Source organism: Meriones unguiculatus, chromosome 14, assembly GCF_030254825.1.
Source record: "Meriones unguiculatus strain TT.TT164.6M chromosome 14, Bangor_MerUng_6.1, whole genome shotgun sequence".
Taxonomy (NCBI): domain Eukaryota; kingdom Metazoa; phylum Chordata; class Mammalia; order Rodentia; family Muridae; genus Meriones; species Meriones unguiculatus.
This window is the reverse complement of record NC_083361.1, coordinates 70531642-70555504: the sequence shown is the minus strand read 5'-3', so window position 1 is coordinate 70555504 and position 23863 is coordinate 70531642. Positions and strand designations below refer to the sequence as shown.

The 23863-nt window shown below is 44.7% G+C and overlaps 1 protein-coding gene across 2 annotated transcripts in view; it reads right to left on the bottom strand.

The window, feature by feature from the left end:
- Positions 1–23863, bottom strand: part of Adamtsl3 (ADAMTS like 3) — a 276853-nt gene that overhangs the window by 106825 nt on the left and 146165 nt on the right. For both annotated transcript variants that reach the window (XM_060367463.1, XM_060367462.1), the window contains exons 8-9: positions 13360–13434; positions 7399–7556 (exon numbers count right to left, since the gene is read on the bottom strand). In XM_060367463.1, coding sequence (XP_060223446.1) covers positions 7399–7556; positions 13360–13434 — 233 coding nt within the window. The remainder of the gene's footprint in view (positions 1–7398; positions 7557–13359; positions 13435–23863) is intronic.

The window sequence follows — 23863 nt, the reverse complement described above, 5'->3', positions numbered from 1 at the left end:
CCTCCATTTGACCTGTTCCTCATGAACTGCTCTGCTTCTTGCTTCCAGAACTCTTCCCACCCGTAGGGGGAAAGAAAGAGCCCCTAGAAATATACCAGGTAACTAGCAAGCACTCTATATGCAAATGCTCTTGAAACAGCCCACCTTCCCCATTTCCTAAGTTGCTAGATCTGGCTAATGGTATTGAAGAAGCAGATTGAGAGCTCATGAGATGAACTTTGTGTGATGACGTGTTTTCTTTCTTTCTTTCTTTCTTTTTTTTTTTTCTGTTGTAACTAGTAAAAGTGAAATTTTTTTGGCTTAAGAGAAACATTGTAATAAAAAATGCCCTTGAGGCTTTAGTTTCCTGGGATTTCCATGCTCCCACAATCCTCTGGACTACCTCCACTATACTTCGAACTGAAAACATCAGCACATCAGGGAGAAAATGTTAGCCAGTCCCCCAGATGACCATGAAGTTGAGGAGCTGTTGGGGCTGTGACTCAAAAGGCAATGTCAGCAGCTGAGAGGTGGAGGAAGAAGGATGAGGAGTTTAAGGTCAATTATTGCCACACAGCAAGAACAGCTTGGGCTACAGACAGACAGGAAACAGAGTGGAAAAGAAAAGCACACCCCAGATCGCTTGCTCCTTCACTGAAGAAGATCGAATAGGGGGGTAGCGCAGTGGGCCCACAGGCAGGTGCCAAACCTGGTAGATTGACCCCCAGAACTCACAGGTGGAAGGAGGGTAGAAGGAGAGCACTAACTCGTGTGAATTGTCCTAGGGCCTCCACTCACACCATAGCACACACTTGTGCCCTCTCTCCCTCCACAGACAATAAATAAATTAAAGTAAAAAAAGGAACTCACGTGACCCCACGAATCTGTTATCATTAAAGTAAAAAGTACCAACTCTATAAGAACACGATTATTAAAATCTACTTCACATGTCAAAGAGAGACAATAAAAATGAGCAATGTTTATTTTTGTTGTTGTTGTTGTAGACATAACTTCTATTTAAAAAGATTGTTTTAGTAATAAGTATTGGTAAAAATTCTACAAAGTACACTAGCCTCAATAACGATTTTTAAAAAGTTACTCAGTCCATCTCTTCCTCCAACAACAGGTGTGAGGTTAAGGTACCTGGGAAGGGATACAGAAGGAACCTGCAAACACCACAGGAAAGACCTGGCCATCAGCGGATCTGGGTGCCTGGGTGCAGTGCGGTCCATACACACATTATTTCCTAGACATTGTCCAAAGCACCTGATGCTAAGGAGACGCAGGGTCTCTATCTGGGCTCTGCCTGAGACTGAACACCTCGTGGCCTGATGCTTCATTCTGATGTAGTGTTCCCAGGTTGGTGGTGATGGAGGCCGCCACCCCAATGGCTTCTACATGAGAAATAGGGTCAAAGCCCTTTGCTGCCTTTGGCTCTCCTTGACACCTGCTTGTGTCCTGCCATCAGAGGCCTGCCATCACTGGCTCTCTGTCATCCCCTCCTACCCGTCCTCTCTGTCAAACTCCTTCCTACACTCACAGAGGAACAGGGGACAATCTCTGCGCAGCTCATGCCTCAACCTGAACTAGGGATGGTGCGTCCTCACGATTTCACAGAAGGGCTGCCTATGATTGAGTCCTCGTCCTTGCCCTCGAAATATGATGGGGAATAATTCCATTCAGAAACAACTCTCTTCATTAAACCTAATTTTCAAAACACAAGTTCAAACTAAGCTAACAACAACAATTATTATTATAACCTTTAGGGGTCACGGCTCTGTTGGTGCTTCTCCCTGTGTGTTCCTGTTGATCCTGATCACTTATTCACCCACCTGAAACAAGTAAATTCCCCAGGGGCAGACATTTCCTCTGACAGCAGTGATACTCAAGTAACACAGAGAATGATGAAATGTGAGATGTGATCACTGACAGCAGTATATTACCCTGTTTTGTTAGGGAAACGATGAACTAACTCACTTTCAGCTACTGACTGGGCCACTGTGAAATAATTTCTAAGATCATTTATGGAATGTATTTTAATAGGAAATATTCATAGTTTGTACATAATTACATATATAAAACAGATTTATTCGACACTTGCTTGTTTATCTGTGTATGGCTCCGGCCATCTTACTGCCCCAGATCCCTTCACTTGAGGCAAATCTCACTGTGTAGCCTTGGCTGTCCTCAAATTGATGATCCTCCTGTCTCAGCTGCCTGAATACAGGCATGAATTAGCATGTCCTGGTCCCTCAGTGGGCACATTACAGGAGCATGTGGGGTTCTTGACAAGGCTCTACCTCTGTGATCAGCGGGGATGGGATTTGGATTGAGGGGAGTGATGAAATAATTGAAATTCCTTTCCTGTTACCACTGTTTTTGGATTGACTTGTGTCAAGATACAACACTGGGACCAAACGTTGGTAGGGCACACCCTTAATCCCAGCAAAGGCAGGAGGGAGGCAAAGGCAGGCAGATCTCTTAGTTTGAGGCTAGTCTGGTCTACAGAGCAAGTTCCAGGACAGCCAGGGCTACAAGAGAAAGCTTGTCTTATAAGAAAGGCGGGGGGGGGGGAGAAAAAGAACAGAAATACCACTGAAGCCTTAGCCCAAAGAATGTCAGAACGTTATCTGACTTGGAGACAAGATCTCTGCAGATGTTGGGTTGCTGAGATGAGGCTAAGAGGCTGGGCCCTAGCCTAATATGCCTGTGTTCTTATGGAAACAGGGGTTGGCTATGGAGGCAGACATGTACGGGAGAAGGATAAGAAGAATTCCTGAGCTATGATAGAGGAGAGGAGACACAAGCAGGTCTTCCCTCACAGCCCTCAAAGAGCCAATCCCACCAACACCTTGGTTTTGCACATTAGGCCTCCAGGACAATAAGACAGTGCCCTCTCTTGTCCCAGCATTCCACTGTGCTGTTCTGTAACTGCAGCCCCAAACCACTCTGCCAACCTCAGCCCTCTTCCACACCACCCTGCTCTAAAGCACCTGGGAATATGTGACTCTAACTACTGTTGCCACCACACGGTGAGGCATGGCATGTTCTCTGACAGAGGGGGAAACAGGCAGTGATCTCAGTTCTCTAGACAAGCCAGACTCTGGGTAGACAGCGTGCAGGACATCAGAGCCAGGGCACAGAAAACTGAACACAGACTGCCTGCTTGAAAACAAGGGGGGGAAAGAAACCAGAATAAAAACAACTCTGCCCAAATGACAGGTGGTACAGGGAAATTTTCAGGCCACAAAGAAGACAAACTTTCTTTTTTCCTCTCCCTGTGTCTCCCAGAGTGGCTTCTACCCCAGAAGCATGACTCTTCATCAAAGTCATTTAACTTGATTTTATGAGGTAATCTCAATGAAATGCAATCCAGCTTGATAGTACCAAACATTTACTTACAGATTGCCAGTGTTAGGTAAATTTCCATTGGTTGACCAGTGTGTATAGCTCAGCAGTTCTCAACTTATGGGGCCCAACCCCTGTGGGTTTGAACAACCCTTTCTTTTGCAGGGTGGACAAAGAGCATCAGAAAACACAGATATTTACATTACACTTTATAATAGTAGCAAGACTACAGTTATGAAGTTGCAACGAAACTAATTTTATGGTTGGGGGCCATCACAACAGAAAGAACTGTATTAAAAGGTTGCAGCATTAGGAAGGTTTTGAACCATGGCTCTAGCTCATCAGTCAGCAACTGCCCCAAACAGCAATGACGTGGTCAAGAGTATCTACTGCCTCTGGTGGCCAGGTACATATATCGCAGGAGCAAAATCCTCATACTCCTGGGCAAAACACCCCATGGTCACAGCGATGTGACAGCAGCCACCATGAGAAACTGCCTTTAGGAAGCCCACAGAAAGAAGAAAGGCCAAGTTTCCTGGGACAATTCTAGCTAAAGACTAGAAGAGAGAATGTTTCTTTTCTCTTGGCAAAGGATGCATTGTACGTAAAAATACAGTAGTTGTCAACAGTTCAGTTACAAAAAGCCCCACTTTTATAAAATCTGTGACATAAACACTGAAGACAAACCTAGCCCAGTCTACACACAACTGTGCTGGCAGTAGCCCTGGAGTACTGGAGTACTGGGCTCCCCTGCCTCAGAGTTCTGTCTTAGGAGGAGCCATCTTTACACCAGATGTTCTTAGTTGAATGAAATGGAAAGAGGTACAGTGAAATGCAGGGGACAGTCATCAGTAGCCCCTTGTGGGCTCTCACCCCTCCCTCCAAGCAAAGCCCAGGCATTGCTTGATTGTGTGATGGTCCAGGGAGAGATAGATGTTAGCAAAGAGTTATTTTCCTCAGCCATAGACCAGCTGGGCAACAAACACTACCCTGCCCTGAACCAAAAAGGGGAGGGGATAGTAATTGATGGAAAAGACTATTTCCTAGAAACCCCCATTATTTGGACAAGGCCCCAAGTCAGAGAAAAACATCAGAGTCATTCTTCATTTTAAGTGTCTCCAACTTTGCCAGATTCTCCCTCACCAGGCACACCACAGCCACGAGAGAAAGTGGCTGTAGGCATGGAAATGACATTCTGTTTATACACAGTTAATTGTGTGTAACACCCTCTTTGATAAATACATTTTTAAACAACCCAGTCTTGAGAGCCCAAAAGCTTTCCAGACGTTGAGGCTGAAGTCCAGTGCTGTTTATTCTGTCTGAGAGAGACAGGAGCCTAGGGGCTTGCTAAATCAGCACAGAGAGCATGTTGTCAAGTTCAAGTCACAGCCAATTAAGAGGTGAGCGCGTATTTGGGTAAGAAGGCCGGAAATAACCTTTTTTCCCATGCAAGTGATGCGAATACATAGCGTTACAATTATTTTAAGAATCATTTATTATAAATGAACCTAAGGCTGCTTTCCCAAAACATATGTCCCTTCTGCAACAGTCACTGTGCTTTCACTTTCTGATTTACTCTTCAGTATTACAGAGGTAAACACTCACATACACACGACTGTATATACGTCTCATAGAAACGGTTGGCTGGGAAGACGGCTCAGTTGGTTAGAGTGCCTGTCATGTAAGGACATGATATCTAGTGACTGCAAGCAAAGCGAAAGCTGGCGCACGCTTATGGTCCCAGCCCTGGAGAGGCAAGACAGCAGAATCTCAGGGTTCACAGGGCACACCCTACCCTAGTCAGTGAGCCCTGGGTTGTACGAGAGGCTGTCTTAAAAAGCAAAGTAGACAGCACCTGAGGAGCAACAGCCAAGGTGGACGTCTGGCTTCCACGCACATGAGTACACATGTGCCCCCACACACGGAGAATCTTAGTATGTGTGATCATACAGAGAATCAACAGGATCTCTTCAAGCTCTATTCATGCTGACATTATAACAAATATCTTGAAATACTAATCTTTGTCGGCATCTCTCCCATCCAATCATGGTCTCTCGCTCAGCCAGAGCCCTCTATATGGACTTAAGGATTATACAGATTCTCTTAGAAATTAAAAAGAAAGATACCGTGCACGTGCCTGAGAGGGAATCAGAAAGGAGCACTGCAAGGAAAGCACAGAATTCATGCTGTAATAACAGGCCAAAGAGGGAAGTATTTGGGCTTGATGCTTTCAGGATCTCACACAGGCTTCACAGAAACCTATGGAAGCCAGGCAGATGACACAGACGCTTGCAGCAGGAGGAATGGCAATAGGTGCCCATTCCTTTAATGCAATGTGGGGGGGGCAATTGAAGATAGTGTGGGCAAATAAGAGAGTGAAGTCAACCTCCTTGGCATAGAGCAAGCCAGATACTTGCCAAATCTCTTCTACTTTTACAGCAAAAAAATAAAAAATAAAAAACAAATTAACAGCTAATAGTTTTACATTTAAAAAGTCTCTTCATTTTCCAGCATTGACCACTGTCTTAGTTTCTGTTCCTACAGCTTCGATAAAGCAGGGACAGAAATTACTTAAGGGAGGAAGCATTTGTCCAGAGTGCCAGGTGACACGATGGCAAGCCAAGGAGGCCACAGCTGGTCACAGCATGGTTCACAGGCAGGAAGCAGAGCCGTGTGAATGCACGCCTCTTCCTGCTCAGCTCACTCCACCATCCACAGTCCCGGACCCCACCAAGGAGTGTTCCCACTGTGGTGGCTAGGTGAGTCCTCCCCCCTCAGTTAATGTAATCAGTACAAGCTCACACGGGCAAACCCAGCAGCCCGTCTCCCAGGTGATTCTACAGTCTGTCGACTAACACTAACCAATCCCACACTGGCTGGTCACACTGCAGGCTCAGGTTAGACCCGAGGGCTTCAGATCGGTTTGCAGATGATCAAACCTCTGCCATCTGTCCACTTAGTACAACCAATGTCTCAATAAAACATTCTTTGTCAAATTAATATGCTAAACACAAGTGGTTTTATAAAAAGTTTGGGGGATCTTTTTGTGATGACTGACAGGATCTAAAATCATCCAGGAGTCAAGCAATGGGTGAGCGGGTTTCTAGACTAGGTTGAGATAAGAAGAGCCTGCTGGATGTGGAGCCTGATGAGGGAAAGACTTGCTGGCCACCAGTGTTCATCTCTCTTGACTCCCTGACTGTGGCCAGCTGCTGCATGTGCCTGTTGCCATGACCTCCCCGCCATGGGGGGGAGGCTGTACCCTCAAACTGTGAGCCAAATAAAGCCTTCCTTCTTTCTTCCCTTAGGTCACTTTTGTGGGGGATTTTGTTATTATGACAATCAGAAAAGTAAGGAATATCATTTTCCTTTATAAAGGTATAGTTGGCAATCAGGGCAATTTTCATTCTTCTAGTAAATTCTGGAGGATTTTTCTGGAAATGGAGGGAAGACTCATTCATCAAATTATCATTTGTCCTTTCATTCCTCGGGTGTTTTCCCCTACACCAGACTGGTTTTAACTTGTGTTGCTTCGGAAATAGATTGGCCTCTACACTTCATCCCTCAGTACAAGGAAAGATGGCTCAACTGTACCTAGAGCGAGAAGCAAGCTCATGGCTCTGGAAAGACAGGGTCTGAAAGGATGCTAGAGCAGGGCTACTCATCAAATGTGATCCTTATCTTGAATCAGCTGCTGCAGAACAACATACTTCCAGGGCTGAAGATGGGAGGGACAGCCCCTGTCAAAGGAGGCCAAGAGATGACCCTCTGTCTTCTCCTTTTCTTCCCCATGATGGCATGCTTAGCCATTACCCATCTCCACTAAACTCCATGTGGATTTAAACTGAGCAGGGCACAAGGGGGAGATGAATATAAAGTCATCTCCCCCTATGAGAACAAAGGTTGATTCTCAACTTTGAGTCTGTACCTAGGAGAGAGGAACAGTTCTTGGGAACAGCCTGTTCAGATGCAGACATGGATACACACACTATATTCATGCAACCATCAACGGCTTCCTGCAGAACACCATTGGTGTGTCTAAACAGGATGCTCCGAAGACAGTCCATCTACCTTGAAGATGAAATCAGCCATCAGGGGTCCCGGGATCGTCAAGGTTTGTCTCTCAGCACCTTTTTGAAACTCAATCGTTGTGTTCTCCACAACAAAAACCCCAGGACTATTGAAGTTGTGCTCTCCTCTGCTTCCTTGAAGTGTCTTTGACTCAATAACTGAAAATTTAAAAATAAAATGTAAATAGGAGAACCATCCTGAAGACATTTGATTGTAAATGGCGTTATTACCAAGTGTGACATCGGTATGTGCAATCAACAAATACAGAGCAATATCCTCAGTTGGTGGGCACAGTCTCAAATTGGCAGAACAGATGTGTGAGGCTTTTAGGTACGAGCAAGGGATTTTTGGCCCAAATCTACTTGAGTTCTTGGAACCATTTCCACCACAGAAGAAAGAGGGAAGTTTTCTTAGTTTATGCTTTTTCACGAGGTACCTTAAGTCACTGAGTGAAGAAGCCACGTCTCTTCCTACCCATTCAGAGGAAAGAATCTCAGTTTTGCTTTAAAATATTACTTCTTTTTATGTAAGTTTAAATTCATGGCAACTAGTACAGAGATAGCCTACGTAGTCTTCTCTCATCTTGTCCGTGGATGATGAGTCTATGTCACAATAGTCAAAACCAGTAACTGATGGCATGATGTATGCTGCGATCCAGTCACAGTGGCACACGCCTTTAAATCCCAGCACTCACGGAAGCAGAGGCAGGCAGATCTCTGTGAGTTCAAGCCCAGCCTGCTCTACAAAGTGGACTCGCCCCAAGGAACTACTTCTAAAAAGGTCCACAACCTCCTTTTTCTAATAGCCTTCTCTCTCCCCTACCTCTGGTCAGTGGGTTGGAAGGGAGTCAGGAGCATTTGAGAACCCTTTGAAATAAAGTAGGTTTTTGAAAAAGCTAAACTTAGATGACCCCTTTGGGAATGAATGACCCTTTCTCAGGGTCACCTAAGACCATCAGCAAACACAGATATTTACATTATGATTCATAACAGTATAACAAACTTCATGACAAAATTACAGTTATGAGGTAGCAATTAAAATAATTTTATGGTTGGGGGTCACCACAACATGAGGAACTATATTAAAGGGTCACAGCGGTAGGAAAGCACTCTTAGGTGGCTTTTAGGTGGCTGTGGGTGAGGGCTTACAGCAGATTCATGTGTACAGAATGTACCTCTCTTGCTCAACATGGCTTTCCTTTGGTTGTTAAGATAGCACCATGGTTCTGTTCATGTTCAGCAGTCAGGACTTGGGAGGAAGTTATATTCTCCTAGCTGGTAGAGGTTTCAGCCTGTGACATACTGGCCTTTTGGGTTATTGTTAGGAGAACATTTGGTTTATTGTTATTTTGAATGTTTAAAGATTTTTTAAGTGTGTGTGTGAGAGAGAATGTCCACCACATGAGTGCAGTTCCTACAGTAGCCAGAAGAGGGCACTGGATGTATGCCCTAGAGCTGGGCTCTAGGCATATGTGAGCCACTGAAGTTCACAACTGAACCTCTCCAGCAAAAGCAGAAAGCAATCTTCAAGGCCGAGCCATCTTCCCAGGCCTTTAACACTTTTGAAATTACATTTACCTATTTATTGGGATAGGTATGCCACCGCACTGTGGTGGCTCTCTTGTCCTACCAGATAGGTCCTGGGGATTGAACCCAGATACCTAGATTCGACAACAAGTGCCTTTATCTGCTGAGTCACCCCACCAGCTGAGTCAAGCATACTTAACGCCTTAGTTTTGCTCTAATTACATTTGCTATAAATCCAAAAACAATTACTCTGTTTTTGCAGGGACTTTCTTATTGCTTCCATTTGGAGAGGGATGCCTATGTGGAAAATCTGGGGCTGTGTGTTCCTTACAATAATGTGTCTAGAATTAGAACATGCTATAAATTCAGGATCTAAACAGCTCTAGGCAGATCGTAAGATGGACAGTCTATAATTAAATTCCATTCCACAACAAAGGAACTTGAAATTAACTGTACCAAGCATTCTCAGTTTTCAATACTACAGCCATTTGGAAGGCTATAGTTAATATGGACCTTAAAAGGATGATTTATTACTGCAAAATAAGCTTGATTTCAGAAATAAGCTTTTTATATGAAAATGGTTATATAAAACAAGAAAACAAAACCCCTTCTGTACTGTGAAATTCAGACATGTAAACTAAATCCTTTGCAAGGCAGCCAGTGGAGAAGGGCGGCTTTCAGAAAGGCTTCCAGAGCCGCCTGTGAGGCTGTTCAGAAGGGGAAAACTCCAAGTGATAGATCTGTCACTTGGAGAAGTGGGAGCACTTCTGAGCCCTGGGCCCCAGAAGAGTGCCAGTCTCCAGCACAAAGGCAGGCTTCATCCGCCAGCACGGGCTCATGCAGAGGAGGCTTCCCCAGGGCATCAGCCTGGACTTGCTCTGTTTACTGCTTGCTTATTCTGTTTTTACAACTTAAAAAATCTCTTAAAGCTGCACACGGTGGCTGACACTGGCAAACCCAGGCCTCAGGAGACCGAAGTAGGAAGTATAGCACACGTTCAAAGGCAGCCTAGGTTACGTGGTGAGTTCCAGCATCACCTGGACCACACACCTGGACCGCAACACCACAGTTTTCGAAGACTGTACTTGGGGAACCACCTTCAGTGTCATGAAAGCAACACATTAAAACAATCTTTTAAACAATTGTTAATAAGTAACTGATGTGCCTAGAACCCAGCCAGTCTGTTTGCCTGCCTTTTCAGTACTGGGTGTTGAGCCCAAGGCCTCATGCTCCTATTGAGCTAACTTCCAGCCCCAATCGCTTATACAAAAGTGGTGTTTTAATATGCATCCCCACTCGGCATTTTTAACACAGGCTAAGATTGCAATGTTTTTTTTTTTGCCACCCCAAATAATATACTTAGCCAGGAAATCATTGGTCTATTTTTCCATCTCTAGAGCGTTCTCTGTCTAGGGACTTCATCGGATGAGTAAAGGGACATGTGGCTTTGGGGAGCTGGCTTCTTTTACTCAGTCAGTACTTTCCAGGACCATCCACATCATGCCTGCAACAGAATGCCTTCCCTCTCATCACCAAATGATATTCCACGTGTCCTGATTAAATCATTAGTTAACTAATTAATTTGACAATTGATAGATATCTGCACCGTTTTCATTTGAAGGCTAGCAGGAATACAAATGCTATGGATATTCAAGGCCTTGCTTATTTATTATTTATTTGTGTAAATATGTATGAACTGGAGGGGGGGTGGGGATTTTGTGACAAAAATCTCACATAGCCCAAACTGGCCTGGAACCTGCAGTGAAGACAAGGCCGGCCTTGAATTCTTTTTATAATCTTTATAGTTGATATCTCACAGTTTTATTACTGAGATGGTTCACAGAATTGAATTAGGATGATTTGTGCTAGTTTCTAAGTGTCACATTTTAATTTACAGGGAGGAAGAACTGACCCCACAGAGTGCTGAAGATTTTCAGACCATTTAGAAAACAGGTCTCTAAAACGTTTTGATACCTCACTCCAAAGAGAGTCTTGCTCCACTAATGCAAACCATAAGGGGCAAGAGAATGTCCCCTTCAAGAGTTAAGTGTGTGGAGACGGCTCAGCTGGTAAACTCTTGCCACACAAGCATAAAGGCCTCAGCTGGATCCTTGTAGCCACATTTAAAACAGAACAAAACACACATACAACAAGTGACTACAGTCCTAGAACTAGGGAGGCAGAGATGGGCGGGATCTGGGAAGCTTGCTGGCCAACCAGGTTAGCCAACTGGTGACTCCAGGTTTAGCGAGCCATCTTACCTCAAAGAATAAGGTGGAGAGCGATTAAGAAAGACGCCTGTAGGCAGGGCAATTTTTGGACCACAGGTTTTGCCTGTGGGTTGTCGTTCCCCTCCTTACACTGGTCCTGCCTGGCTAGGGGGTGGTCACTTCAGTTTTCATGTCCCTACTGTCTGGGGTCTCAGCTAGAGTCACACCCATATCCTCCCAGAAGCCTACCCTGCCACAGGCTTGACAAAGAGATGTCCTCCACAGTTTCCCTTCTTGTTCCCAGCCCTCTCACCTCCCACCCTCGTTTTCCCCACTTGTGAATCCTACCCTCCTTTCCCTTCTCATTCCATCTTCTGCCCAGTTCCCTCTCTTCATCCACTTCTGTTGTCTATTCTATTTCCCCATCTGAGTGACATTCTGGCACCCTCCCTTGGGCCCTCCTTGTTACTTATCTCCTTTGGGTCTGTGGATTGTAGTATGGTTATCCTGTACCTAATACCTGCTTATAAGTGAGCACATACCTCCTGTATCTTTCTGGGTCCAGGCTACCTCACTCAGGATGATCTTTTCTAGTTCCATCCATTTGCAGGGATAAAGAGGGAACAAAGATTGAGGGAATGTCCAACCAATAATTGGCCCAACCTGAGACCCACCCCATGGTAGAGAGCCAGCCCCTGACACTATTGATGATGCTCTGCTATGCTTACAGACAGGAGCCTAATTGGACTGTCGTCTGGGAGGCTCCAGCCAACAGTAGATGGGGACAGATGCTGGGACCTTCAGCCAAGCGTGGGGCAGAACTCTGGGGTTCCTGTGAAAGTGTTGGGGGAAAGATGGAAGTACCTGTAGATGAGAAGAACCTCATAAGAAGACCTATTGAGACAACTAACCCAGACCCATGGGGGCTTACAGAGACTGAGACATCAGCTAAGAAGCGTGACGGCCTGGACCTAGGCCCCCTGCACATATGTGGCCAGTGGGCAGCTCAGTTTTCATTTGGGTTGCTTGGGGGGTGGAGGGTGAGGCTGTTTCTAACATGGACTCTATTGCCTGCTTTTGGATCAGTCCCCCTGGCAGGCTGCCTGGCCTGACCTCAGGGGATGAGGATAGGCTCAGTCCTGATGTGACTTGATGTGCTGGGGAGGGTTGAAATGGGCAGAGGGGGCTCCCCTTTACTGGGGGAAAGAGAGAGGGGAAGGGGGAAATGAGGGGAACGAGGGGAACGAGGGAAGAAGAATTGAGAGGAGAGGAGGGATGGGGCATCCTTGGGATGTAAATAAATTGAAATAAAACATTTTTAAAAGAAGCCTGATAGTCACTTTTGTGCACACACTCACTGAACACACACATACACTCACACATATACATACCTGTGCACACACATGTAGACACACACTCACACATACAAACAAGCCTTTAAACCCAATAAACTTCTTCAAGCTCAGAGACCGGTCTGAGACCTTCCATCTTCTGGACACAAAGAAGGAAGTTTTGCCTGAGGCTACAAAGGCACCGCCAGGAGAGAGAGGAAGAAAACCCATGACACTTCCTGCTTCTAGACACCCTCAGAGATCAAACACTCTAAGGTAAGAGGTGCCAGGTGACTTTGTCAATAACACCGCCATTGCACTTCTGTAGATACTCTCTGTGTCCCACAAAGCCTTCACTAGCTCTTGTTGACACCTGGGCTGGAAGCCATGACAAATCAGCAGCAAAGCTTGTCCTTCCAGGTCAAAGGTCATGGATGAGGACTGTTTAATTTGTTTTTTCGTTTAGTCCCAAGCTTCAGATGTCTCCAGGAGATCCTTGAGTCCTTGTACAAATTACTTTACACACAATTTGATTTTCTTACTCATGAACACTTTTAAGTGCAAATTGATATTCTTTCCACCCTGAAGCATAAGTGCAGAACAGTTCAGCTTGCATGCACATGTGTGTGCACACACACACAAATAATCGAAGAAAAAGAGTAGGAGGGGCTTGAGGGAGAGCATATGAAAGGGGCTGGATGGGAAAAAGGGAGGGGTAAAGTGATGTAATTCCACTTCAATTCAAAGTGTATTTCAAACAGTTCCTAAAGACGTAGGCTGTTTGAGTATCCTGGACAGACATCCCTACCACGAACAAGGACAGTGGGTTTTCACTTGTTTGTCTGACGCTCTTTCAGGAAATTCTGTGACATGCTAAGGTGAAATTCTACTTACAGAGCCGGGCAGGTCCTTTCACAGTAATTCTCACACTTCGACTGCCCAAGGGAACAGCAATCACATTTTCTTCCCCTAGAAAGGAAACATGACAAACGTAATGAAAACTCACGTGCTAAAGACCCAGGAGGGTGAGCAGGTGGATTAAAACCTCACAGTTGTACCTGCGGGTAAAGCAAATCCTGACACGAGCTCTCATGGCTCAACCGGGAAGAACCTGTACCAAGTGAAACCAATTGTGAAAGGACACAGAGGCAAGTTCACAAGGACGGTAAGCAGGGCCGTTGGGCGTTGGGAGGAAGAGGGATAAGGAGGTGGTGCCAAGCGGGCAGAGAACTTCTATTTTAGAAGACAAGGGATGTCCTAGGTGATGCTTTTGGTTCCCCTGAACCATATACTTAAAATTGACTAAAACGGTGGTGGTGACGGTGGGCTTGAGGGATGGCTCAGGGAGCAAAATGTTTACCTTGTAAGCCTGAGGACCCAGGCTCAATCCTCAGCACCCACATAAAAATACCAGCTGTGGTGGTACATGCTTTTAGTCCCAGAGCTGGGAGGCAGAAACAAGAGGACCCCAGGGGCTCTAGGGAGTATAGCCTAACCGGTGAGCTCTGGCCAATGAGAGAGACTGCCCCAAAGGAGGTGGATACACTTGAAATTATCTCTGTCCTCCACAGACACATGCATCCCCCTTACACACACACACACACACACACACACACACACACACACACACACACACTGGTTAAAACAGTAACTCATAAGTCTATATATTTTATCGTAATTTTAAAAATACACATGGTATGATCCCACATTAGAATGCTTCAGGATTTCATTCTCATATGTGTGTAAGTTACAGCAATCCATACAACACAATATTGCATGCACATTTTACACTATATTGTGTGCGAATGGGAAGATGAGCTTGTACACACAAGAGAGTGAGGCAGACAATTGTGTGCTTGCTCGATACTGAGTAACAGCAAGGCACTTCGGTTCCTCTGTCCTTCACGTGTTATGAGGAGCTCCCGTTGAGCCACTGGTGATCCGAGAGAGACGGAGAGAGAACCGGGGAGCAGAGCACACGAGCTCATGCTTTCTGAATGTCCTGTAATAAGACAGGCTTTTTGTGTAGTGTACAGTATGCTATAGACTTTTATTTAAGTTTGAAACTTAAATTGGAAAGATTGAAGCTGAAATAGTTATTAATAGCAAAAGGGGGAGGGCCCAGAGTTTTCTGAGCACTTTAGAAAAACTTAAGCAAACAGTTCCGCTCCAGATGACAGAATGAGTGAGAGGCTGTCAATAACAAGGTCAAGATCAGCATAACTCTAAAACCCTCACTCGTGCACACACACACACACACACACACACACACACACACTCACATGCACAGTGGAAGAGGATGTGCCTAGTTCTGATGTAACTTGATATGTTGGGGTGGGTTGGTACGGGGTAGGGGCTCCCCTTTTCTGAGGAGAAGGGGAGCAGAGAATGGGAGAAGAGAGTGGGAGGGTGGGGTCAGAAGGATAGGAGGGAGAGGGCTGTAAAGTGAATAAATAAATTAATTAAAGAAAAAAAAAGGAAGCCCAGAAAATGGATGCATATGAATCCATTTGATTAAGGTTATAGATTAAAAATAGTGAATAATAAGTTCCTGAACTCTCTCAAACGAACTACACACACATAAATAAATGAAATAGTTCTTAAATGAATGGCTGATTCGGCTGTATCAGTTTATTGGGAAACCAGAGGAACAAACACTTGGTTTAAAATCATACCTATAGATTAAAAACAGTTCTAAAATCTAGCATACCTTGCTCATGCAAGTCTTACTAACGCTGGGGAGAGAGGAAACATCCTCAATTTGATAAAGAACATTAGGAGTCATGGGCAGACTCAGTAGAGAGCCACTAAAACTACTTCCATGGGGGGAAAAATAAACAAAAATTACCATTATTTTTCCTGTAGATTCTTGTCAATGGAATCAGAAAAATAATAACATGTGCAAATGTAATATGGGGGAAAAATCTTAAAATACTGTAGTTATAAAATAAAAAAATTAAGTTCAAGAGATATTCTGATGTTACACAAATTGCTTTAAAATTTCATCATCTAATTATATATTTAAATATATTTATGTATTTTAACGCTAAGTGATACGTAATATGCAAATGTAGCGTATATTATGCTAGTCCAAAGCAGTATGCGCGGGTGTAGTCATACAAACATAATCTAACCCCGTATCAGTGAGCATGTGTCATCAAGCTTGCCTGCAGACACCACTTCCCACTACAAAGAATGAGGCTTTTTAGAGAGCCAATCTCAGTTTGAGTCAGGAAATACAGACCATCACGGCACAGCAATGTCTTTTTGAAAACTCCCAGGAATACACTGAACATGGCTTTTTTCTAGCTCCTCCCCTGAAGGTTTTTGATAGTTGCCAATGACCTCGTGTAGCCTTGACATTAAGGACTTCTGATTGTTTGAGTCAAACTCCCATGGGGAGGCTATCTGCACTGGGCAAGTTCACAGGTCAGATTCAGGCAGTAGTGAGTGGGTTCTTCCAGGAAACTACCACACACACCAAGTAATGACCACTGGGAGTTGGGCTTTTAGGGCTCCAAACCCAGTCCAATTCCTGCAGAGTCTGCAAGCTGCTGGCCTTCACTCAGGTTATGAGCTTTTTTAAAAAAAGGTTACTATGGGGGTAGAAAACGGGAAGACAGAAATAAACAAGTTGATATCCCGCAGTCTTTTCTGTTCTTACCCCATGTTTTTCTTAGAATAATTACCGCCCAGACTTTTGCAAGCCTTTGGTTAATTTCCAGGGTTTTGGAAATGCTGCTTGCTACAAATTTTGCTCATTGTCTCCTTTGCTTACAGAAATCCTTACCCTATTGTTTGGTTTGTTGTTGTTTTCTTATTTCTTCAAATTAATCTTCAAATAAGGGCAGGAGTTTCCTTGAGTCTCTTTGGAATACCCTCTCTCTCTTTTCTTTTCTTTCTTTCTCTTTCTTTTTTCTTTCTCTCTTTTTTCTTTCTTCTTTCTTTCTTCCTTCCTTCCTTCCTTCCTTCCTTCTTTCTTTCTCTCTCCCTCCCTCCCTCTCTTTCTTTCTTTCTTTCTTTCTTTCTTTCTTTCTTTCTTTTCTTCTTTCTTCCTTCCTTCCGTCTTCCTTTTTTCTTCCTTTCTTTCCTTTCCTTTCTTTCTTCCTTTCTTTCCTTCCTTCTTTCTTTTTCTTTCTTTCTGTCTTTCTTTCTCTTTCTCTCTCTTTCTTCTTTCTTTCTCTTTCTTTCTTTCTTTTTTCTTTTTTTCTTTTTCTTTCTTTCTTTCTTTCTTGACAGAATTTCTCTGTGTAGCCCTGGCTGTCCTGGAACTTGGTCTGTAGACCAAGCTGGCCTACTTGCCTCTGCCTCCCTAGTGCTGAGACTGTAAAGTGTGCACTACAGTGCCAAGCTTCTTTGCATCTTTTTAAGGAGTAAGCACTTGCGCTTTTCTTCTTTCTTCCTTTGTGACATTTACTTGTCATTTATCAGCTTGTCTTTGCTCTCTATATTGCATGTCAACACTGGTTCTCTCCGTTTTGTACCTGGTTTGCATGGCATAGGGGATGCCACCTGAAGACCTCCCTGACTCAGGTCTGCTAGGTGAGAGTTCCTTAGAGCTGAAGTCTGTAGCTCGTCTGAATCACAGCAGGAAGCTCAGTGTGCGCTTCTTCCCTGTGACTGGTGGTTACTGAAGACCCTTCACGCGACCACATTCCACCTAGCCTTCATTTAGGAGCTCGCACTCCCATAAGGAGAGGCACCTGCTCATCAGCCATCTGGTTCCCCTGCGCTGCGGTTTGTATGGAAAAGCCTTTTCTCTGTTTACCAATTTTAGAACCACAAACCGCATGTGGCAAATGGTAATTTTCTAGTATTATTTGGACTGGTTTAATACTTTCAATGTATTTTATATGACTAACTTGGCTGTAATTATCATTCTTGTTCCTGTTCAGATTGCCACATTGTCGCCTTCCGGGGGACTCTTTGTATCAACTCCAAGTCCTTTCATCCCGACTCCAAAGCTGGTCTTTAAGAGTTTTTCGAAAAGATATCACAGTGCCATGATGGTATGATGTTTATCTCCTGACTCAAACTGTGATTGGCTCCCTATGAAACCTCATTCTTTGTGGTGGAAAGTGGTGTCTGTAGGCACAGCACGGTGAGCAACATACTCATTGCTCTGGGGTTAGATTATTTTATGTTTGTGTGTGCCTACGCCAATGCATAATGCTGCGCATTAACCCAATACGCACTATATTTGCATACTGTGTATCACATAGCATTAAAACACATACATATATTTACGTATGTAATTAGATAGTGGAATTTTAAAGCAATTTGTTAATATCAGTATACTTCTTGAACTTGATTTTTTTTCTTTTATATGTACATAGGGCTGTGTGCTAACCCAGAGAGGCCTGCAGAGACCTTGAACTCTCTCTATTTTACCCTGAAGCAGAGAATGAAGGTTAGAAAAAAAAGGTTGTCAGCTACCTGGTTGCCTGTTAGGAACACACACACACACACACACACACACACACACACCATTTCAAAGTATATGGCAATACAGAAAATAATAAGACACTTTTAGGACATTCTGAAAGGCAACTAAAAAGAACTCTTTGAGAAGTCAGTACCATAGAACATGTTTTCTACATAAAAAGGAGTAGAGAGGTTTTTAAAACTAAATGCAGTGAAGGACAGGACCGGTTCATGAAGACTGACCATAAGTCATAATGTGATGCCCACAGCTTAGTTTCTTTCAAGTGCAGCTAGAATGTAGGCAAATGAAGCATGTAGAATAAATACAGCATAAACACTGAGCCCAGGCACAAGGTCTACAGCTAAGCTAGCAAATTCTATCAGTTAGCAAATTCTACCTATACTGAAAAATTCAGAGTCAACTGATCAAAACTCAGTGAACGAGAGCCAGGTGTGAACATTTTCCTCCTGTTCATATGCACACGTGTGGATAGCATGTGTGAATGGGATTACCCATCTCTGCATGTATTGGGACACGCCCATGGGTGCCTGTGCACATGGAGACTCGGGTCCATGGGTTTAATTCTAGATTTTCTTTCCTGTTCCCTTCATCCATGTGCCTGTGTGCTAACTTTTGAACGTTTCAGAGACTGAAACAGGGAAGTCACGGAAACAAACATTCTGATTTAGAAGTAGCACTTGGATTGCAGGTGTAACTTACTTTCCCTAGAGCCTGAAGACATTAAGCTCTGCTGCAGCTGATTCCTGCTCACCCTCAAGGAACCTGCCCTATCTGTGCAGGTAAGAAGCAGCATGCCTGCTTTTCTGGCCACTCAAGTGATGCTGAGGATGCTGTACCACACCAGCCCATAGGGCCCAAAGCAAGGGCAATCCCAAGGTCACACGGGGCACAAGGGGAGGCCCGATGCAGTCACAAATGCTTGTCAGCAGTGTCTTCACTGACTTGTGTCTAGTGGCACAGTCTGGCTCTAAGAGTAAGCAGGTGTGAACCCGGTTAGGCAGAAGTGTTAGAGGTGGTGGGTGGAGGCCCGAAGTATTGACAGAGGACCTGGGGAATGGCTTTAGGTGCCTTGGGGTGGAGCTGTGAGGGGATGGTTGATGAGCTTCAGAAAAGCCTTCCCATGCTCAGGAGCAGGCTGTCACGAAGGAGGCTCCGATCTGTGGAATGAACGCTGATGAAAAAGTAGAGACAGTCTATGTAAACAGTCTCTCAAACACTTGGCAGCAGAAGCCGGTGAAGGACTCAGGCAGGGATAGAGACCGGTGTGTTTAAAAGAATTTCCTTGATGTAGATGTAAAAGAAATAAATGATGAAAACACACTTCACGTACTTTAAACATAGAAGTTTACACTCATATATTTTGAATATGCACATATGTACCTATAGACGTGTATACATACACACATTTTAAAAATTATTCTTTAAAGATGGGAGAGACCTGGCCACACGAAGCCCTGATGGGAAAGGGAGGGAAGATAAAGGAGAGGGGCTGATGGGTGGAGTGAGGTCTCTGAGGAAGCAGAGGGGCTGGAGTCCAGAGCCCAGATGGAGGGATTAATTAGCCTTGGAAAGCAAGGCAGCCTGTTGCCTCTGCAGCGGGAGAGGGAGGAAAGGGCGCAGCTGCAGGGCGAGGCCTCCTCTGCTGCTCTCTGTTTTTATTGGGATTTTTTTTTCCCCAATACTCTTTGGAACCTGGAATACAATCACTTTTATATATTTATATCTTTTCAGTACTGAACTGAGGGTCTTCTGTATTTGGAGAAAGCGTTCTTGTCTACCACTGAGCTATATCCGCTGTCATCTTCTTAGCTCTCACTATGTCATCAGAGCTGGCCTCGAACTCATGCTGTTCCCAAGACTAGCTTGGAACTTGCAGTCCTCTGCCTCAGCCTCCTAAGAAGCATGGATTATTGGACCACACCATCAGGCCTAGCTTTGCAACTGGGTTTTTATACATAGAGGATACATAAAGTACATTTCTTCACATAGGCTGCATAGGTTAGCTTTCTGTCTCTCTAGGAAAAACCTGTAATGAGAAAAGCTGTGTTTTGGTTCATGGATTTGGAGGCTCCAGCTCATGGCCCAACCACTTTGGACCTGTGCTAAGAGACAGCATGGAGAGTACACAGTGGAAGAAGACTGTTCAACTCCTGACAGCTGGGAAGCAGGGAGGGAGAGAAGATCCCAGGGCCCCAAGGGTCCTTTCTACAGCAGGACCTAGTATGAGGCATGGTGGTATGTACCTGTAATCTCAGCACTAGGGAAGCTGAGGCAGGATGACCGTCATATGTTCGAGACCAGCTGAGACTACACAGTGAGAGCCTGTCTCAAGAAAGGAAGAAAAGAAAAGAAGAAGAAGAAGAAGAAGAAGAAGAAGAAGAAGAAGAAGAAGAAGAAGCTCCTCCCACTAGGCCCCACCTCCTAAAGATGGTGCTTTCTCACAGTAGCTTACAGCCAAAGGCTGGTGACCAAGCCAGGTAGACTCAGCAGGGAAGAGTTGAGGTTCAAACCACAGTAACTAAGATTTGAAAGCCTGCTAGTCAATCAGACAGACAGATCTGGTAGCACTTGATTCACAAACTGTAGATCATTGATGGATATAAAGCAATTGTTTTTGCTGATTTGTTTTTTTAACCTACAGGCTATTTGATCTGGTGTTGGCCTTCTTTCTCATGGTTTGTTTGTCCTTCCCATTATAATGGGCAACTTCTTAGGCCTCCTGGCAAACTCCCCTTGGGTCTGGGGGTAGCCGAGAGCTGTGGATCAGGCTAAGTTACGGACTAGTATAAGAGCCTCTGGGACTGTCCCACCATGGCTGCACAGATGAAAATGCCAAGCAAATCTGAGGTACCATCAAATCCCACACATTCCATCACAGCAGAATCTAGGGGCTGAAGCGTGTCCCACTAGCAAGCGGCCTCCTCTGTGTTCCACACCATCATACGGATGGCAAGAGGCCCACATCTGGGAATGCTCAGATTTGGAGGTGGTGATGGCAGCCAGTGGTTCCTGCGGGACACTGATTATTTTGGAACTCTTCCCAAATCTTCTCATTGAAATTTGTCCTGTGATATCCTTGAGACTGCCAATGAAGGCGCCATCTTCCAGGGCCTTTCTTCTCAGTCTTTAGGTAGGATTTGCATAGACAGAGGCAATGTCGAGCAGAGGTTATAATCCCAGACTGAAGCCTGATGCCTAGAACTAGAGTGTGGCCCAGGGCAAATCGTTTCCCTTCGCCGCCTCAAGTCTACCTGTGAAATGAAACTAAGAATATTTGCTCTGAGAGCTTGCCTTCAGTGCTCAATGAGAAATATTTGCAAAAGGCTCATAGAAGAAACTGGTGACACTAGAGGCTGGGTCGGGTGGCGGCTGGACACGATAAACCACCACACACACACACACACACACCATGCTAAGTAACTTGAGACAAACTGCCATGTTTGTACTACCGGAAACCCATCTCTGCAATGCAGAACACTGAATGTGTTCACGTTTCTAGTTCATCCTAGAGCCAGATCTAAGCCAGAGAGCCAAGGCTTGAACCAAAAGCTCCCACCCTTAACTCTTCTTCTGAGAGGCCAGCTTACCTTGTTCTCCAGTGGATTCACTACAGACGTTCCTTATGGCACCACCGTTTGATTTACAATCACCACACAGACAGACTGAGTTTGCAGCCACTGGCTTAAAGACCCATGCACACACACACAGTATACTCACACCCAGCTGTTCCCTCTTGTTATTTTTTTCAGTCTTTAGTTGTGGATCATGGCTTTACTAAGTCATGAGACACATAGGGAGTAGACCCGGGTATGGTGGCACACACTTAACAGTCTCAGCATTTTGGAGACAGAGGCAAGAGAGTCACGAGTGTAAGGCGTTCTCAGCTACATGAGACCCTGTTTAAATAAAAAGATGGATATAAAAAATATTGTCCTCACAATATTAAGGATTCAAGAAGCATCAGCTGCAGCCCACCAAGACTGTAATCTATATCAAATTGTTTATTTTCATTAGTAAGTCCAAGTAGATCAGCATACACATTTTTATTATTTTGTTTTTTAATATATATCACAAGATAATGCAAGGAAAAGGTATTCCAGAGACCCTCACATTGGCAACATCTCCAGTGTGCATGTGTGTGTGTGTGTCTGTCTGAGTGACTGAGTCTGTGTGTCTGTCTGTGTGTCTGTGTTTGTATGACCTTTTCTATTGTTTGAATTTGGCTTCTGCTAAATGCTTAAATGCTCATTTGTTCAAACATCATCATGTTACTTTTCTTTACCCCTTGTGCTGGTTGGTTTTGTCAACTTGATATAAATCTAGATATATCTGGGAAGAGGGAATCCTAACTGAGAAAATGCCTCCACAAGATTGCCTATAGGCAAATCTACAGGGTATTTTCTTTATTAATGCTTGGTGAGGGACGATCCAGCTCACTGTGGGTGGTGCCATCCCTGAGCAGGTGGTCCTGAGTTGTGTTAGAAAGCAGACAGAGCAGGCCATGGGAGCAAACCAGGAGGCAGCACTCCTCCATGGCCTCCACATCAGCTCCTGCCTCCAGGTTCCTGTCTTGAGTTCCTGCCCTGACTTCCCTCAGTGATGGAGTGTGACTGAGAGTTGTAAGATGAAATAAACTCTTTAAGTTGCCACCATAAGCCACAGTGTTTTATCACAGCCATAGAAACCCTGAGGTACCCCTCATCTATATTCTCCTTCTATTATCTAAACACATACACACACACACACACACACACACACACACACACACACAGAGCTCTCACACACAAACACATATATGTATCATTCAAAGGAACATACAAGTCTTTTTTTTTTTTCAGGAAGAAAGGTATCTGAACAGATGCTAGTACTCATAAGAGTTAGATCCCTAAACTACAAATAATGTGCTTGCTTCTATTGGGAGCTATTGGCTATGAACATGTGTATCATCTGAATGAACGTGGTGGTCGGTCCTGCTCCCTCATTACCTCAGCCATTTGGCATGGCTTAGACTCAAGGTAGTTCCTTCTGTCACACTGAGAAAAGTGGAGGCTGACAGGTTTTCAAAACTACGGTGGTGAAATCTGCTTTGAGTCCGGCTGTCACTCCATGGTGCAGCGGCTGGCTGTGCAGGAGGGAGGGAAGGGTTGGTGTGTGGCTGCCCAGATTCTAAAGTTGCAGGAGGTTTCCAGGCAGCTTTCCACACATGGAAATAGCATAGACGAAATGAGCTAATGAGCTGAAGCAGGAAAAGGAACGGTAAGAAGCAGATACAGGTCAGGAATACAGCAAGGGGCTGATTCAATGAGAGCGGCCAGCTGCAAGCTGGAGATGGCCGTTCTCTCTCTGCTCTGCCTGGAACCACACATCCTCTCCCCACCCACCCCTGAGCCATAAGGCTACATCATGGAAGTCAAGCATTGCTAAGTGCCTGGCCTCTGTGTCACTGTGCTCTGAACCTGGAGACACATTTACCTACTGGCTCACAATGCCTTTACCTCAAAAGAGTGAGGCAACCAGCAATGTGTCTAGTCAAATCTGTATTGATGCTTACTTCCACAGCTAACTGAACAGCGAAAGGAGGGAGGGGGTGCAATGCACAGCCTCTACTAGAAAAGTTCTGCTCAGACGTTCTGCTGTGCCTCTTCTTCTCTGCCTGAAAGTGGCATCTAAGTCATTAGGATAAATCTGGCAAGAATAAATTTGTCAGTTGCCTTGAGTGGGTAAACTGAGGCTGAAAATCCTAAAGTGTTAGCCAGGGGTACATAACAATGGGGAACCTAGTGGCACACCTGATTCTCTGCTCCCCTGGCTCCTCCCCTACCAGGAAGTTGTAAGATTGTTGGGCGGAGCTGAGGATTCTAAGGTGGGAAGGTCTAGGCGATCTTGATTTGCATGCTGGGTTAGGTCCCGTGGAGCTGGGCTCCCCCCAAGGAGAAATAGAGGTATGTTGGT